The 18,381-nt window shown below is 35.5% G+C and overlaps 1 protein-coding gene across 2 annotated transcripts in view; it reads left to right on the top strand.

The window, feature by feature from the left end:
• HBS1L (HBS1 like translational GTPase) overlaps nt 1-18,381 on the top strand; it is an 87,356-nt gene that overhangs the window by 65,212 nt on the left and 3,763 nt on the right. For both annotated transcript variants that reach the window (XM_005684790.3, XM_005684789.3), the window contains exons 8-16: nt 1,395-1,512; nt 2,375-2,521; nt 4,400-4,474; nt 5,168-5,285; nt 5,685-5,753; nt 9,110-9,214; nt 12,210-12,300; nt 12,710-12,818; nt 16,789-16,889. In XM_005684790.3, coding sequence (XP_005684847.1) covers nt 1,395-1,512; nt 2,375-2,521; nt 4,400-4,474; nt 5,168-5,285; nt 5,685-5,753; nt 9,110-9,214; nt 12,210-12,300; nt 12,710-12,818; nt 16,789-16,889 — 933 coding nt within the window. The remainder of the gene's footprint in view (nt 1-1,394; nt 1,513-2,374; nt 2,522-4,399; nt 4,475-5,167; nt 5,286-5,684; nt 5,754-9,109; nt 9,215-12,209; nt 12,301-12,709; nt 12,819-16,788; nt 16,890-18,381) is intronic.

The following is an 18,381-nucleotide window of genomic DNA, read 5'->3' as shown; positions in this document are numbered from 1 at the left end:
TTTAACTTACCACTATATTCCTGAGTAACATTTTGAAAATGCAGTGAATTGCATATCCCACCATGTTAAATGCTTGTAAATCCTCTTTCTGCTCATGTGTTGAACAGAAATTAGTAGCCTGAGTGACATTTTCACATTCTTTTGGTTACACATGCAGAGTAAAGATAGGTCCAAAGCGTGTGGTCAAAGTGATCCAAGAAGGAGCTTAGGCTCAGTCTTGGTTCATCACTATTCTCAGATAATTATTTGGGGATTATTAAAGAGAATTAAGTATCATTTTTACAAGCTTAAATGGCCCATGGTTTCAGATTAAACTAGAATAATGTGACTAAGGAGACCCACAGTTCCCTTACTGCTAAGGTGAACATGTAATTTACCAGCGTAATTGTTGGGATACTAGTAGTAAAAGAGTGCTCATTCCTTATTGTGGAATTTTCAGGCAAACCAGGATGAATAATTACCTAATTTCTTGCCCACTTGATTTCACTTTCTAAACTCCTAAAGTTTAGAAAGACTTGCTACTTTTGTGGACACTCCTGGACTTTCTTATAGTCTGACTCTGTTTTTGTGGCTAAGAAGGGTACTGTGTTTTTGGGTTTCCCTGGTGGCTCAGAGGTTGAAGAGTCTGCCTCCGATGCGGGAAACCCAGGTTCTATCCCTGGGTCGGGAAGATCCCCTGGAGAAGGAAATGGCAACCCACTCCAGTATTCTTGCCTGGAGAATCCCATGGACAGAGGAGCTTTGGTAGGCTACAGTCCACGGGGTCACAAAGAGTTGGACATGACTGAGTGACTTCACTCACTCACTCAAGAAGAGTACTGTGTTGGACTCCAAGAAGATTACATGGGATGCAAAACCTCTGCTCTTTGTCTCTCTCAGTTTTAAGAAATTGTGCATCTCCTTTGTTATGTCTCGTTCGATATATGTGCACCATGCTGACCAGCCTTGCAGATGAAAGTTTCACAAGTTTATTTCTGTAATTAATGAAACATAAATGTAAGAAGATAAGGAAAAGTTCCTCTTGATAGTACCTCATTCTTCATTTTTATCTTTTCTCCTGTATAGTATTTGGTTCCCACTTCAGAGATGTCCCTATATTTCTTCCTTCCTTCGCAATTTATACTGCTTCTTACTGGAAAAAAAAAAAAAAAGGAAAGAAAATGGGAAACATCAATCATTTTGATTAAGCTCTTGTTATGTCCACAACCTTGTATTGAAGCCATACCAGCAGAAATTCCAGATAGCCTAATTATTCAAAATAACAGACTGTATAATAGAATTCTCAGTATTACTTAAGAATTTAGACTGTTATTTTTCCTATATTATTAAATAACTTAATCTCTAAAACTTGATTATTTCTATAGTTGTTCTAACCATTTTATGTTTTCTTTAAGGGGGGTAACAATGGATGTTGGTATGACAAAGTTTGAGACCAAAACCAAAGTTATTACATTAATGGATGCTCCAGGCCATAAGGATTTCATTCCAAATATGATTACAGGAGCAGCCCAGGTACCAGATATTTCCTTAACCAAAGTACAGTGAATGTAAATAAATTTCCTGATGCTGAGGTTATAATTCTAGAATTATAACTTAAAATACTAAAGTTCTAGCCTTTTAAAAAATACGATAAATACTATATTTTTCATTGTCTATTTATTGGTACTTTATAAAACCTTAGAATTCTGATTTATTACAAAGTAGCAAATGTATAAAAGCCACGAGTTTCTTTAGTAAAAATAATGGTAGGGGCTTGATAAGGCATAGCTTTGTATTTCATTTATTAATAAATTGGAGTGAATATTTCAACATAAGCCTTTTTTGTTACTAAAGAGCTTATTTATGCAGAAATAGGGAACCCTGGGAGTTTTCCCCCTGTGGTCTTAATGGGATTAGAAAACAATTGTAATTTGCAGATGTACATGATTCTTAATAAGGATACTGAAAAAAAATTCAAAGATAGTAACTTTAAATAATTAAGACAATGAAAATAGCATTAGATATATGGAACATTGATTTCTTCTATAATAGGTGATTATTAGAAAATATGGAGCGTTTGTAACACAATTATTTGTCCCTGTTTACTTAGGTTTTAATTTTATGTTTTTCTTCTTTTGCCCAGTTATCATAATTGTTATGTAATCAAACATGGGAAGGTTTTGTTCTTTATGACATTATTTTTTTGATCACATGCTAGTACTTTCTTCTATTTAAAATTTTAATCCATCTGTGTGACTCCTTTGATTTGCTTGTGTTTGGTGTCAAGTTAGTCTTCCCTTAGAATCTGACCTACACAGTTACTTCAATAGTCTGTCCTTTGAATTAAAATGCTGTGACATTGTTTCTAGCTTAGTGTTTTTTTTTTTTTTTCTAGGCAGATGTAGCTGTTTTAGTTGTAGATGCCAGCAGGGGAGAGTTTGAAGCTGGATTTGAGACTGGGGGACAAACACGAGAGCATGGACTCTTGGTTCGTTCTCTTGGAGTGACACAACTCGTAGTTGCAGTCAATAAAATGGATCAGGTATTTAAAAGCTTTTTGAGTATTCATTTTAGATGCTGATTAAGATGATGTTCTGCCATGTTGATGACCTTAGATGTAACTAGTATATATTTTCTTAGCCAGTTGTCATATTTTAAAGAATAAATACATGATGCTGATATTAAATGAGGTATTAGTAGTATTAAGCTAGAAGATAAATTTTTACTTTATCTTCTAATTCTATAAGAATTAACTTATAAATCTTAAAATCATTTTTAGTTATAAAAATACTTATTTATTCTGGTATGAGGAAAACCTGAAATAAATATTTCCAGCCTCCCCCTCCTGCAGATTTTTAACTTTTCATTTTGTACTTCCATTCAGTTTATTTTTGCACATAAAACTTTTTCTTTACAACATTGGGTTCTAGTCTACTTCATTATCTACTTTTTTCAAAAAATTGGCAATATTCTTGTTTTTGTTTCTAAATTACTAATAATTTTTATGTAAAGAGGTTTTTATACCTCTCTTCTAGTATATTTTGAAGATATACTTTATTCAGACAGCCCCCTACTTTTGAATATTTTCAGTTTTGTGTGTGTATTTAGAAATAGTTTATTCTGTGGAAATTTCTGGGCCCAAGGATATATATGTTTTTTAAGTCTTGCTGAACATGATCAGAAGGGGTTCCCAGGTGGCGCTAGTGCTAAAGAAGCTGCCTGTCCATGCAGGAGACATAGGAGATGTGAATTTGATCCCTGGGTCTGGAAGATACCCTGGAGGAGGGCATGGCAGCCCACTCCAGTTTTCTTGCCTGGGGAATCTCACGGACAGAGGAGCGTGGCAGGCTACAGTCCTCATGGTTGCAAAAAGTTGGATATGACTGAAGTGATTTAGCACACACACATGGATGCACATTCTTTGTGTATTTATTTATCATTTGTATTTTTTTGAATTTATATAATTTGATTTTTTAAAGTTTTAAAACAGTAATATGTAAGCGTAATTTATTTATTAAAGACATTATCATTTCCTTTTAATTTATTTCTTTATGCTTAGGTATTTTCTTATCCTGGTATCAAATACATATTCACCTAAATTTTCTACATGTTTCTTTTATGATATTATCATTACATATACCTTTTGTTTTTTCCCCAACATTTTAGTATGAAAGTATTCAGACATAAAGCTAAGTTGGAAGAATTTTACAGTAGACACCCAAATTATACCTCCTACATAATATTCTTCCACTTGCATGATATCATTTTTGTCTGTCTACCCCTGTATCCATCCATTAATCCATCTTATTTTGACATGACTTTCCATGTAACTTACAAGTTATAGTCATTTTTACATTTACCCTTGAATACTGTAGCATGGGAATAGTTATCTAGAATTCATATCACATATGAACATTACGTATACTAAGAAGTCTAGTTGACTTGAGTAGGTGTCAATAATTTTGTCTTATTTCAGTTGGTCAAGCAGTTGGTCCAAGCATAAATTTAATAAGTATCTCACTTTTTCTGCTCACTTTTGAATTCACTTTTAGAGGCAGCCCATTCCAGTATTCTTGCCTAGAATATCTCATGGACAGAGGAGCCTGTTGGGCTACATTCCATAGGTTACACAGTTGGACATGACTTAGCAACTGAAAACAAAAACAAAATTAGCATACACAAAAAATTCTGTTTTGGTGTTTGTTTCTAGGCTTTCTGTTGTAGGAAAAGCTATTTTTAGATTGTTTTAATAGTAAGATCTGACATTCTGAGCTTTAATTTTAAATAGATTTCATATTTTCATAGATTTTATAATTATATTTCATAGTCTTAATTATTTATATTTTATTTCAGAAATTAAAAAATTTTAATATAGCATGGTCTTAAGCACAGTTTTAAAAATAAATTGGATCTTTGTCAGGTTAATTGGCAACAAGAAAGGTTTCAAGAGATTACTGGAAAACTTGGGCACTTTCTTAAGCAAGCAGGTTTTAAGGTAAGATCATTTTAAATTTATTTGGTTACTTTTCCTAAGTCTCATCTTACTGATATGAGAGAAAAAACTACTTTGGTATTCTTGTCTTCTTCAGTATGTTTAATTCTTTTTGTTTTTATTTTTCCCTGGTATTATATGTATATTATGTTCTTTGGATTACTTTGTTTTAGAGAATTGCATAAATTGGCTTGGATTTAGTATAAGTAGAAGACTTTTTCTCCACTTATTAGATGTATAGGTTTAGGAAGGTCACCGAGGAGTGTAGAAACTAGTAGAGAGAAATTTCTCCAGCAACAGTGTGAAGTATACCTGTGTTACGAGGTAAAAATGCTTGAATGCTTTGGAACAGACTTGTAAGTTTCCCACAAAATAAAAGAGGTTGGAAACTGTTGGATCAGATAACATCAGGGCAGTAGTTCTGTGATTTAAGTTACTTTTTGAAAAGTACATTGTTACTTTTGCAAACTTGGTACAGTTATGGTAATAGTGAACCTTTTAGCTTTTTAAAAATAATGTTGTATTGGGAATTCTCTGGCTGTCTGGTGGTTAGAACTCCTTGCTTCCACTGTAGGGGACATGGGTTCAATCCTTGGTTGTGAAACTTAAGATCCCACATGCCTATGGCATAGCCAAATAAAAAAAAAAAAGAAACAATGTTGTGTTGAGTTTCATGTGTTCAATCCTTTTTTATAGGAAAGTGATGTAGCTTTTATCCCTACAAGTGGTCTCAGTGGTGAAAATCTAATCACAAGATCTCAGTCAAGTGAACTTACAGGATGGTATAAAGGACTATGTTTATTAGAACAAATTGGTAAGACTACTACCATATTAATTTTAATACATTATAAACTTGATAGTAATTATTATTTAGAGTTCTTTATAGAGGACAGTGATTTATGTGAAAATGGATAGCGTTTACCCTCAGGAGTGAGATTACCAGTTTTAGAATTATATGAATATTCAAATTGGTGCCAAATTTTTCTTGTTTAATTAATGCCTACTCTACTTACCTCCTAGACTGTTGTGACATTAAATAAGAAATGTGTGAAAACATTTCATAAACTACAAAGTATTATGTGAATCACAGTCAATTTGCTATTAGTAATAAAAATATTTTCTAGGAGACATAAGAGTATAGTGGACTCCATTGGACATGAATCAAAAATTACTCTTAAATTAAACGTTTCCATTTTTACCATTTTTTTCCCAGATTCCTTCAAGCCTCCTCAAAGATCTATAGATAAGCCTTTTAGATTATGTGTATCTGATGTTTTCAAAGGTAAGTGCTACCTCTGTTGGCCTTCTTCAGTATGGCCCCTGGCTTTTCCTTCTCTCTTGACCTCTGTTGTTGGACAAAATTATTATGTTGTCTTTAGATTCTCCCTTCTTTATGCTGCTGCTGCTGCTGCTAAGTTGCTTCAGTCATGTCCGACCCTGTGCGACCCCATAGACGGCAGCCCACCAGGCTCCCCCGTCTCTGGGATTCTCCAGGCAAGAATACCGGAGTGGGTTGCCATTTCCTTCTCCAATGCATGAAAGTGAAAAGTGAAAGTGAAGTCACTCAGTCGTGTCCGACTCTTAGTGACCCCATGGACTGCAGCCTACCAGGCTCCTCTGCCCATGGGATTTTCCAGGCAAGAGTGGTACATAATTCTAGTTACTTAATGACCCTGCCGAGAAAAATCTTCAATTTACTTACCATTTCCTCATATCTTTACTCAGGCTTCCCTTGTGGCTCAGCTGGTAAAGAATCTGCCCACAGTGCGGGAGACTTGGGTTTGATCTCTGGTGTAGGAAGATCCCCTGGAGAAGGGAAAGGCTGCCCACTCCAGTATTCTGGCCTAGAGAATTCCATGGACTGTATAGTCCATGGGGTTGCAAAGAGTCAGACACAACTGAGTGACTTTCACTTTCACTTTTATATTTTACTCATCTTCCGAGGGTTAAAAAAAAACCTAGTCTTTTATCTTTCTAGCCTTGTAGTTTCTCCCATTAGATTCCTTTAGTTCTGTATCCTTCAGCCAAACTGGATCATTCAGTGTTTCTTAGTCATATAGGGTTTTTATTGCCACTGTGTCTACCCATCTTGTGCCCTTTTCTCTCTTCACTTGTTCATTTCCTACCCATATGTAACAGTTTCAGTCAGGAAATAGATATGACATATAGGTAAAATAGGAAGTTTAATATAGAGAATTATTAATATGATAAAAAAAGAGTGGCTATAAGATACCAGGGACAATATGGCACCCTAGGACTGATGAAGTGAATCCAAGGAAGGACAAACTTAGAAGAGATGTGAGAGGAGATATTGTGTTAAATATCTAAGAATACATCTAATTTAATGTTTACAAGACCTTACATTAAAAAAATATAACATGGAAATGAGATAAAAGGTCTTAATAAATAAAAGAATATAATGTACTTAATGTATTGGAATCATCAGTATGGTAAAGATGTCAGCTGTTGCCCAAATTTTCATTACCACAGAGTGGGCAGTAAAGAGTAGATTTGGAACTGAGTAGCAATAAATTGGTAATCTGGAGGTGATAAGTGAGGTCATCCACACACATACCCTAAGGTGTTCCTCCATGGTCTCTGTGCTCTCATTGCATTTTCCATGCAGTGTTACACTTGTTTCTATGCTGATTGTTTCCTTTAGATTGTGAACTCCTCGAGAGTAAGTACTGTCACTTCTATTTCAATATTTGCAGGACCTAGCTCAGTGGTTGGCACATAACACATACTTAATAAATGTTTAATGAATAAATGAAGGTGCTTCACAAAAATCATTCAATGAAATTGAAAGTTATTATTATCATCTTCCAGCATTCTAGTAGAAGAGAAATGATGGTAATGCTTTTCAAAGTGCTACTGTTATCTGTTTTAAAAACAAGATGTGCTAATTCTTTTTTTGACAGCGTTTGCTGACTCTGCCTTTTTACCTCCTCTTCTGTCTTCAGGCTGCTCCCTGGCTTCTGCCTGCATTGCTCTCCTCAGTGTTCCCACTGAGATTGTCAGTGGCTTCTTGGTTACCGACGTCAGTATGCATTTTTCATTTCTGTCTTACGTCCATCTCACTTGAGTTTGGCATTTCTTCTGAGGCTGCTAGCCACATCCACCCTGAAACTTTTCCCCCTTGGTTTCTGTGGCCCACTTTCTCTCGCTCCACTGTTCCGCCTCTCTGTCTCCTCTGGCCTCCTCTTTCTCTGTCCTTTTACTTGTGTTCTGTCACTTCACTCCTCTTACTCTACACACTTCCTTTTGACCAACATCCATGATTTCTTCTATCTCCTACATCTTGATGCACCCCAGATCGTCAACCCAAACCTGTTCTCACCCTGCAGATACATCTGCTCACTGCTGCTGGGCATCTCCCCAGAGAGTGTGCTCCCAGGGTTCCATTCTCGTGGATTTGGTATGATTGGGGCCCTCTTGAATGCATCTTCTTCACCTGTCTGCCTTGCAGACACTTCAAATTCACCAAGGCTAAAATCAATCTTGTTCTTTAATTTTCTATCTCACGGTTAATACACATCATCTCAGATTTCTCTTATTTTTGCCATTATTCCCAACTTAGCTTATCACCTTAAATCTGTCATACCTTATTCTCAGATTCTTGAGTTTCTTCTCTTTTTGCAGTCAACATATGCATTTCAGTCAGCCTCTCCACTCTGACACAGAAATACCATCATATCATTTCTCCATTTTATAATTCTTTACTAGTTTCCAGCTACTTAACTGAGGATGAAATTCAAACCCTAAGCATGATACATGAGGCACCAGTATTATTTGCTCCGTGTCTGCATCCTTTGCTTCCTCTCTTGGCTTTCCCTCATTATTCCATATGGTCCCATAGAAATTCCATATAAATGACACATGGGTCTTAGCACACCCCACATTCATTTATGACTATGCCTTATACAGGCTGCCTGGTAAACTCCTGGTTCTTTTTCTTCTAAATGCCTGGCTTAAGTGTAGTCATTGCCCATTATCATGGATTCTTTGATGCGCCTTGTTTTGTTTCTGTTGCACATTATAAATAACTTTTGTCTTGGGACGGTGTAATTGTTTTTGCCTTTCTCTCCACTGGTGTAAACTCCTTCTAGGTAGAGGCTTATATTTTCATCTCTTTATTTCCAGAGTTTAACACAATGCCTGGTATTTAGTAAGCATTAACAAATATTTGAAGAAGGAATTCCTACTTTTTCTAATATAAATATTTTTATTTATAAGAAAATAGAATATGGTGTGCCATATTTAGTAGATACATTAAAAATTCAGAAATGATCATTGCTTAATGTTCATTGAACTACTGCTTTCATATAACTAGTAGGAAATGGTGGCACTAGTGGTAAAGAACCCACCTGCCATTGCAGGAGACGTAAGAGAGGCGAGTTCGACCCTTGGGTCAGGAAGATCCCCCGGAGGAGGGCGTGGCAACCTACTCCAGTATTCTTGCCTGGAGAATCTCATGGACTGAGGAGCCTGGTGGGCTACAGTCCATAGGGTCACAAAGAAGCAGACACAACTGAAGTGACTTAGCACAGCATACAGGGAACTAAGTGTAGCTAGCAGTGTTAAGCATCAGATGATACTGTTAAGTAAACCATAACAATATTTTGGCATGTTTTGCAGATCAAGGATCTGGATTTTGTGTAACTGGTAAAATTGAAGCTGGTTATATCCAAACTGGTGACCGACTACTAGCAATGCCTCCTAATGAAACTTGTACTGCAAAAGGTATTCCTCTGCAAAATTTTTTTGTTAAACAACCCTATATTGAGACAGCAGATTTTTAAAGGTAGTTTAGTTATTAACTCCAGAGTAAATAACCTCTTACTGAAATTGTAACTGACTGTCAGAATGATACTAACTGTTGAAGATAAAAATGTGAAAACATTAAACGATTTTTTTCAGTTGTGACTATGTGTGTATAAATGTGCATATAACATTCTTACTGTGGTAGCATTTTTCTTTTTTCTTGACATTGATTTGAAAAGCCTGGATAGGACTGAACCAGATGTATAGACACCTGTCAGATACATTTAAAATAGTATTCAGTAGCAGAAATTAAGTCTGACCCCATCCTGGTACTGAATAGTCAGTGGCAAAGCAGACTGCTACAGTCTGTTGTTTTGAAATGTGTATTTCAGAATTACTATGTTATCAATCTATATCATGTTTATACCCCCGAAAGTTTTTTACAGGAAGACCTAAGTAAGAAAATCAGATGCAAATGCAGAGAATCCTGATGTTGAAAGAGAAATTGAGCTAGTTTTAAATGCCACAATTATTGCTTTTGCACGCATGACCTTACATGATAGCTAGTAACTGTTTCTTCTAATCATTTGACCATATGTACATATTCTTCTTTTTTGAATTCTGCTTTTAAGTTTATAATTCTATTCTTACCTTAATCTAGCTTCCAACTAAATCTCTGACTTCAACATTAAACTGAAGATCTTTCTATGTAAATATTTGTAACAATTTTAAGCTAATTATCACCTACCAGTAAAGTTAAAACTAAATTTTTTCCTATTTTTCCTTCTATTTGTTGTTGTTCAGTTGCTGAGTCATGTCCTTCTGTTACTGTTATTTATAGTTTATAACCAGAGTTGTACCTGACTAGCTTATGAATTCAAATGTATATTTTTTGAATTGCTCTGTTTACTTTAAAAACTGCTTCCTTAAGGATTAGAAGAAATTAATGAGTATCTGCTAGGTAACAGAGTTTAATCTAAATTTAAAGATGAATAAGGGAATGAAAGCCAAAGTTATTTTACACTTTTCAAAAATGAATCATTTTTCATAATCCTGTTTTTGCAAGTTTAAATCTCTGCTTTTGTCTCTTAAAGTGATCAAGAGCTGAAATACTTTTGAAATACTGATTTCTTTATATGTTAAGGAGCTTTTTAAGAGTAGAAATTTTGTTAATATAATAATTTAGACATGAATTCAAACCATGATCATAAACCATGGTCATGGACCTTATAGACTGGCTCCTTTTTGAACTCCAGAGTTATAATTTGATCACTTTTGAGAGTTCCATGTTCTTTGGCTCTTTCTATCCTGTTTCTACCCCACCAGAAAAATTCCAACCACTTACCTTTAATCCAGTGGTTCTTAAAGGGAAGCCATGGCAGAAGCACCGCTTCACTTTGTGAGAATCATCCTTCTCGCCTGATTTCTCACTCTAATGCTTTTGCTTGATTTACTTGATTGTTTAATGCACCTTCTGTCTGAACACTTTGGGTATAGCTGTGGCTCACTAACCAGTAATATCCTGAAAAAGAGAACTGACTGAATCTGCTACTAACAAATGGAAATTCTAAATTACATTTTCACTTAGAGTGTTAAAAAAGAACTAACTCCAATGAAAAATATTCTTAAGAAAGTAAATATCACAGTATAGAACAGTATAACATGTTTGGGGGAAGGAAATCAGATTATATATTATCTTGAGAAAATTTTATAATTGAACTTCTAGTATGAAAACTCTTAAATCCTAAGCTGAAGGCAATCTTTAGTCTATGTGAGTAGCTCCTGATTTCAGTTCCACATTTCAAACCAAAAATCACATATGGTCATTTTAAATTTACATGAAAAAACTAAATATAATTAGTTTAAATTGTAGCCAGCATTTAAAAATATCCTAATTGTTAACATTTTTGGAGTTAGGAACCTCTTTGATACCTTGATGAAAGTTATGGCCCCTCTTCTCAGATTAATGCAGATGTATACCTACATGAAATTTTGAATAAAGCTTTAGGTTGTCTCAGAGCCCTTAAAGTTCTCCTTGAACTCCCAGAGAGTCTCAAAGAAACTCACTTAAGAGGATGCTACATGGAAAAGGTAAGTGCTTTGAGGAATAGATGGGTGAATTGTAATTTACTAAAAACATGTCAGTGAAGAACTATTCCTCAGTGGTTGTCCTACATACATTTTTCCGCAGAAGACTCAAGTTACAATGGAAAGGAATTTACCCCACAGAATCAGAAAATATGAACAACTTTTTAAAAGCCTTTTTTAAATACCTGAGTATTATTGCCCTTTGCATTTGTACTCCAGGATTTTCCCTAGGTAATAAAGGCATATAGCAACAACTGGGATCATTTAAAAATTTTTTTACACTATGAATCTCCTTTTCATATAACTGTTTATTGCTGTGGATCTCTCTCTGAGAAGCAGTTCTCTTGAGCTGGAAATAGTGAAGGGACATGCTAAGGGCACCATCTGACTGAGTACTGACACCCTGTAGGTTACTCAGAGAACACAGGAGATTGTTGATGTGGTTGTCTAATTAAAGCAGTGCTCAAGAGAATAAAATACTGTTAAGCATCTCCCCCAGTCTCATCTTTGATGTTATTAAAAATAACTGGAACTGTACTTTCATGCCTGCATCCCTTAATGTAAGAAAAGTATTGCAGTGGGGCCTATGTAATGAGTATACTAGTTGTGTAAATGAGTTTTTAAAATTTTGGTTAAATAAGTAGAAATCAGCCTTTTATGGACAAATGCAAGTCACTCTGTGTTTAGGGTGGTGGTCCAGAAGAGTCAAGTCTGGAGGAAGTGTGTTTTCCTCAACGCTCACAGTTAACACTTCTCACTCTCAATCCATTCATATTGAAAATGATGAGTAGTGACTGATGAGGTACAGATCAGCCAGACTCCTTTGGTTGTTATGGTTTGATATTGAGGTGTTTCACTGTATGCTTTAGTTCTTACTCATTTCCAGGAATCACTCTGCACGATGAACCTGTTGACTGGGCGGCAGCAGGGGATCATGTTAGTCTTACGTTGGTTGGAATGGACATCATCAAAATCAAGTGAGTGACAAAATGAGTTTAAGCAATCGTTGTTTTGAATGTAGAACCTCAAAACACTTAAAGTTTGCAGTTCTCCAGCCCAAATGAAAGAATGAGTGTTAATTCTCAATCTCCTTTGGCCAAAAATAGGCACTTGTGGAAGTATAAGAATAAGTAAAACCTACTAAAATTTAAATTAATACACGTCAGTATATATACCTGACATGTTCTTTGAGGGAAAACAGTAGTGTGTGAGAATGATATAAGGTTAATAATGGTGTAAAGCCATGCTTTAACCTAGAAGGGAATATTTAAAAGTCCCTAATTTACTTGATTGTTTTACTTTGTAAATGGTTTTAGAGGTATTCAATATGTATTTAATTATTCGCCCAACTTCCTACTCTTCTGTTTTGTTTTGTTGTTGTTACAGTGTTGGCTGCATATTTTGTGTCCCCAAAGAACCCATTAAAGTGTGCACTCGTTTCAGAGCCCGAATCCTCATCTTTAATATTGAAATTCCTATCACTAAAGGATTTCCCGTAAGTTTCAAAATGTTTGTTACTGTTTTTATAAATTCACTGTAACTTTGTCCTAAGAAGTGGTAACTGTCTTTATAACTGATGATGCTATTGTTATTTCCAGCTACCATTGTATTACTGTATCCAGAAAAATAAGAAATTAGAATTTGAAAATCATGTTTTGCTTTTTATTTGGATCCATAAGTCTGGCATTTATTTTCAACGAGGAAGTGAAAAGAAATTTAATAATCAATAGGATACAAACTGATGATAGTAAAAAAAAATTCATTTAAGGAAATTAGTAGATACTTTTTTGCTGAGTTCTAAAGATTACTTCTTAGATTGTGTCTTTGTTTTTTTAAAATTTTGGAAAACACAAAAATAAAAACAATAATATCCTATAATTGCATAACCTAGAAATATCTACTCTCTACATTTCAGAGTATTTTTTTGTATACATTGGTATCTGGTATATTCTGGGGATACTTGACATAAGGAAACTTTGTGCTGAAACTGTGAGGTTGGTTTGCAGGTCATCATTGACTAGCACCATTTGAACATACACGTTTATGGGGAAAGCGATGGTGGTGGTGGTGTAGTCGCTAAGTCGTGTCCAACTCTTGCGACCCCATAGACTGTAGCCTGTCAGGCTCCTCTGTCCATGGGATTCTCCAGGCAAGAATACTGGAGTAGGTTGCCATTTCTTTCTCCAAAATCAGCTCTACTATGGATCTATATATTATATTGATGGATCTATAAATTATGTTTATGTGGATCTGTATATGTATAGATGGATCTATATATGTGTGTGTATGTCTATATAGGGCTTCCATGGGATTGCAAAGAGTAGGACACGACTGACTGACTTTCACTCACTCACTCACTCGTGTGTGTGCACTCACTCACTCGTGTGTGTGTGTGTGTGTGTGTGTGTGTGTGTAAAACCATGGATCAATATACTATATTGTTACTTCTCCAGGAAAGGTCTTTGTTTTATGTGTAATTTTTTTTTTCAGATATTTGGGACCATGCTCTGTTTATAGTTTGGTACCTTGCTTTTGCTGTTTAACAAATGGGCATTTTTCCCACTAGACTTATCTTTCTTTTCTTGATCAGCTTATATAGTACAGGTCCTCCACGACAATAAAAAATGTTTCTCGGTGGAATTAAATGGCTTGCCTTTGAAAATGTAGACAGATCATTTTCTCCATTTGATGCATCTCTGAAATAAAAGTAAGGCAGTAATAGTAATTGACCTTTAAACTTTATTTAAATTAGTGATAGTATTTTAAAGATTGGGAATAAATTTATTTAGCTCATTTAAATCTATTTTATACCTCTGTACCTTTATTTGAGGTAAATATATGCTTTGCTATAATTCTTTATAATTTCTTTGTAAACTTGATCTTATGAAAGCATATTTGTAAGGTATCATTTAAGCATTTTAGTTTTATAATCATATTTCATTTCTCCCATGCTAAAAAGAAAAAAATTTAGGAAAAAGTTTCTTTCCAAATACTTGATTTTTAAATATTCAGAACTCACATGTTGATAGGAAAGAACTTGCTGTGAGTGACTTGCACTCATTCTTAGAAAGCAGCGTGCCCAGTGAGGAGAAGCTGGAGAGGTTGGTTACTGTGCTTTTACTCAAGCAGCGATAATCTTTGCCAGTGGAGAGGTAGAGCGGTCAGGAAGTCAGTAATTACTTTGAATAGTAATATTGTCTTCCTGTGTGCTGCAGCTTTTTTTATGAATTAAACGTTTTTCAGTGCCGCTTTATGAGATTCCACTCACATATGTTGATTTACAAATACCGGGATAAAATTTGTCTCACAAAACAATGGTCACGTTTTGTCATTTAATCCATTCTCTGTGGGAAGAAACTCACAATTTTTAAAAGTTTAACCAAGAAAAGGCTTCCTGAGTAATTAAAATATCACCGTTTAGGGACTAGTTCTTTAATGCATATTTTTTGTTTCTCTTGTTTATATGGTAAACTCTATATATTTAAGAAGGAAAAAACCTACAAATGGATTAGACTTTAAATCTCATGTTTTGATTTTTATTTTTTTATTGTGATAAAATATCTATAATGGAAAATTTACCATTTTATCAGTTTTAATACAGTTCAGTGTCATTAGAGTATATTCACCTTGTTGTGTAACCATCGACATTATCCACCCCTAGAGCTTTCTCCTTATCCCAAACTCTGTACCCATTAATTAGTCACTCCTGCTATTATGCTTTCTCCCATCCTCTGGTAACCACAGTTCTATTTTGTTTCTCTTGAATTTGCCTGTTCTACATCCCTCGTGTAAGTGGAATTATACAATATTTGTCCTTTTGTGTCTGACTTGTTTCACTTAACATAATGCTTTTGAGGTTCATCCATGCTGTAGCGTGTATCAGAGTTTTGTTTCTTTTTAAGACCGAATAATATTTCATTATAAATACATACCACTTTTTGTTTATCCATTCATCTGTTGATGGATGTTTGGCCTGTTTCCATCTTTTGACAGATGTAAATGATGCTTCTATGAACATCGGCATACAAGTATCTGTTTGAGCCCCTGCTTTCAGTTCTTTTCGGTATATATCTAGGAGTAGAATTGCTTGATCATGTGGAAATTCTGTGTTTGTCTCTTGAGGAGCCCCTAAACTTTTCCACAGCAGCTATACCAGTTTTGCATTCCTACCAGCAGTACACAGGGGTTCTGATTTCTCCTCTGCCTCGTCAACAGTTATTTTCCTTTCTTGTGCGTGGGGGGATGACTTTTTGTTTGTTGTTTATAATAGGTAAACTAATGATTTTGAAGGGTTGTATCATTGTGGTGTTTGATTTGTCTTTCCCTAAAGGCTATTGATGTTGAGCATCTTTTCATTTTTTAAAAATATATTTTAGGTTTTAATTCCATATCAGTGTATCATTTGCAGATACCCTCTTCCATTCTGTGGGTTTACTTTTTACTCTTATATCCTTTGATTCACAAAAACCTTAAACTTTGCTGATGTCCAGTTTATTAACATTCTCTCTTTTCTTTTTTGCTTTACTTTTGGTGTCATATCCAAAAAGTCATTGCCAGATTCAACACTAAGAAGATTTCCCCTTCTGTTTCCTTCTAAGAGTCTCATAGTTCTAGTCCTTTTATTTAGGTCTTTGCACCATTTTGAGTTAATTTTTGTATATGGTATAAAGCTTCATCTTCATTTTGTTGGATCTCGATATCCCATTTTCCCAGCTCTATTTGTTGAAAAGACGGTTCTTTTCTGTTAGTGGTTTTGGCACCATTATTGCTGCTTAACCTATTTGATACTAATTTCCTTACATGTGAAACATGAGAAATAATAGCTAATATATAAGGTCATCAGTTAACTTCAGCTTTACCATGTATTGGGCACCACTTGGAAATAACATTGTCTGGTTTTCCTCAGTGACAAGGGACCTGAGGCTGGGGATATTGGGGGTGGAGGGGTGAGAAAGGTTTTTACAGGACTTGTCCCAGCTCACATGCCTAGAAAGCGTGCAGTAAGGATTCAAATTCAGGTCTGCCTGACTTCAGAGCCTGTCTAAACATCCATTTAATACTTTAGTCTCATTATCCAACAATGAATAATATTACTGCTGAATGTTACACAGTTTCCCTTCCCTCGTTTTTATGATGAAATAGTTCACATTTGCTGAACATCTACTGTACCAGGCACTGTCTCTGATGTTATTTCATTCTCATCATAACCGTGTAAGGAAGGTTATGTAATTTACCCACGTTTCCACCGTAGTGGTGGAGGAAAGATTGGAACTGCTTCCCGTGAACTTACCCCTCGTGAATTAAGGGACCGCCTGATGAGAGTGGTGGGGCTTCAGGGAAGCAGCTGGAGATCCCGTGACTCCAGGCAGTAGTTCTGAGGCTGATGTGATGCAGTGTGAGTGCCAGAGTAGAAGGCCAGAGATGCTGCAGCCAACAACTTTTTTGTGTTACAATTCTTTTTTTAGGTGCTGTTACACTACCAGACCGTCACTGAACCCGCTGTTATTAAAAGATTGATTAGTGTCTTAAACAAAAGCACTGGTGAAGTCACAAAGAAAAAGCCTAAGTAAGTATTTTAATGTGTAAATAACAAGCACAATATAAGTACATTTCTTACAGATGAATTCATTTGTATAATATTTCTTTTTGTGATAAGTGAATTCTCTTTGTGATAAGTCTATTTTAACTTGTTCCAGAAATCATTTTTTTAAAGGACTGGATGAAAACACAAAAACAAATATTTAAGCTCCTATTTTAGGTAGGAATGCTTTATATAATTTCTGTTACATGTGATAGTGATGGGTGTGAATTGTAAATAAAAATGTAAATATAAGTATTTATTTAACTATCAAGACCTAGATACCGATGATGTAAAAATGAAGGCATTTTAAAAAATCCGTCTTATATTTTTGAAGATGAGTTTGATTTATGCCTAGCCACTTGTCCCAAATTCCAACTGATTGTTCTTCTATACTATCTTGTTAGCCAATCCTGAGAATCTTGCCCTGTGCTAAGAATGCCTCAAGGAGAGAGTGACCTACACAATATTTTTTTCCCACCTGGGAAGTATCCTTTTTTCCTCCTTAAAGTCGCCTGGTGCCTTGGGCTGAGGTGATCACAAGTCGGTCCCCTCTGATTACCGTTAGTATCTGTGTCTGCGTGTGGACAATTCCCCTTCGGCTGGGATAGGCTTGGGATTTTTCAGAAGAAGTGCTTCCTGAGAACCTTGAGTTTCTTACTCTAATTCAACTAAAGATTGACCACAGTTTGGCTTGGCTGCTTCAGCACTGGGGTTTTCCTTACTTCAGCCCTATGGGGAATCCCACCCAAAATCCCCTTTTTTAAGTCCTGGGGTATTCCTCCTCATTTGCACCTGTGTAAGAGGCCAAGGTGGTTAGAGGGTTAATTTAGGGTTGGTTGCAAGTAGAAGACAGAACTTCACACTACTCTAACACCCATGTTTGTTCTCAGTTAGAAAAAGGAGGCTACTTAACCCCTCTTTTAAAGATAGTTCTTTATTTTTAACCTGAGTCTCTAGCTTCTAGCATGAGTGCCTGCCATAGCGTACTGAGAATTGTCATAGAACTAATCATGCCTGATGTTTCTTGAGGACCACTTTTTTCTTGGTTCTGTCATAAGTGCTTTTGTGTGGTTTACATTCTCAGCTACAATATGAATCAAGCATTACTATGTTTCCCATTTTTCAGATAAGGAAACTGAGGCTTAGAGAGATTGTATAATGTGTTCAAGATCACAAAGCTAGCAAGTGGCAGGCTCAAGATTCTAATCCAATCAGTTTGTTCACATAAATTATATTTTTTGCCAGGAACTAGGCTGTTGGACTGAGATAAAAGTGATTTGGAAAGTTCTCAATCTGATACTGACTCATCAGATCTAATCCTGAATTTTCCTCTCTCTGCTCCTGCTGCAGAGTCCTAGCTCAGTGATGCTGACGCTAGGTCTTAATATATTATTATGCTAGTTTTTCCAATCACCATATCTGTAGCTTTGTCCTTTAATTTTGCACCAACATCATTTACCCTTTCTGCTTTTCTTCC

This window comes from Capra hircus, chromosome 9, assembly GCF_001704415.2.
Source record: "Capra hircus breed San Clemente chromosome 9, ASM170441v1, whole genome shotgun sequence".
NCBI lineage: Eukaryota > Metazoa > Chordata > Mammalia > Artiodactyla > Bovidae > Capra > Capra hircus.
Note: the sequence above shows the minus strand (reverse complement) of the source record. Positions and strands in the feature narration are given on the sequence as shown.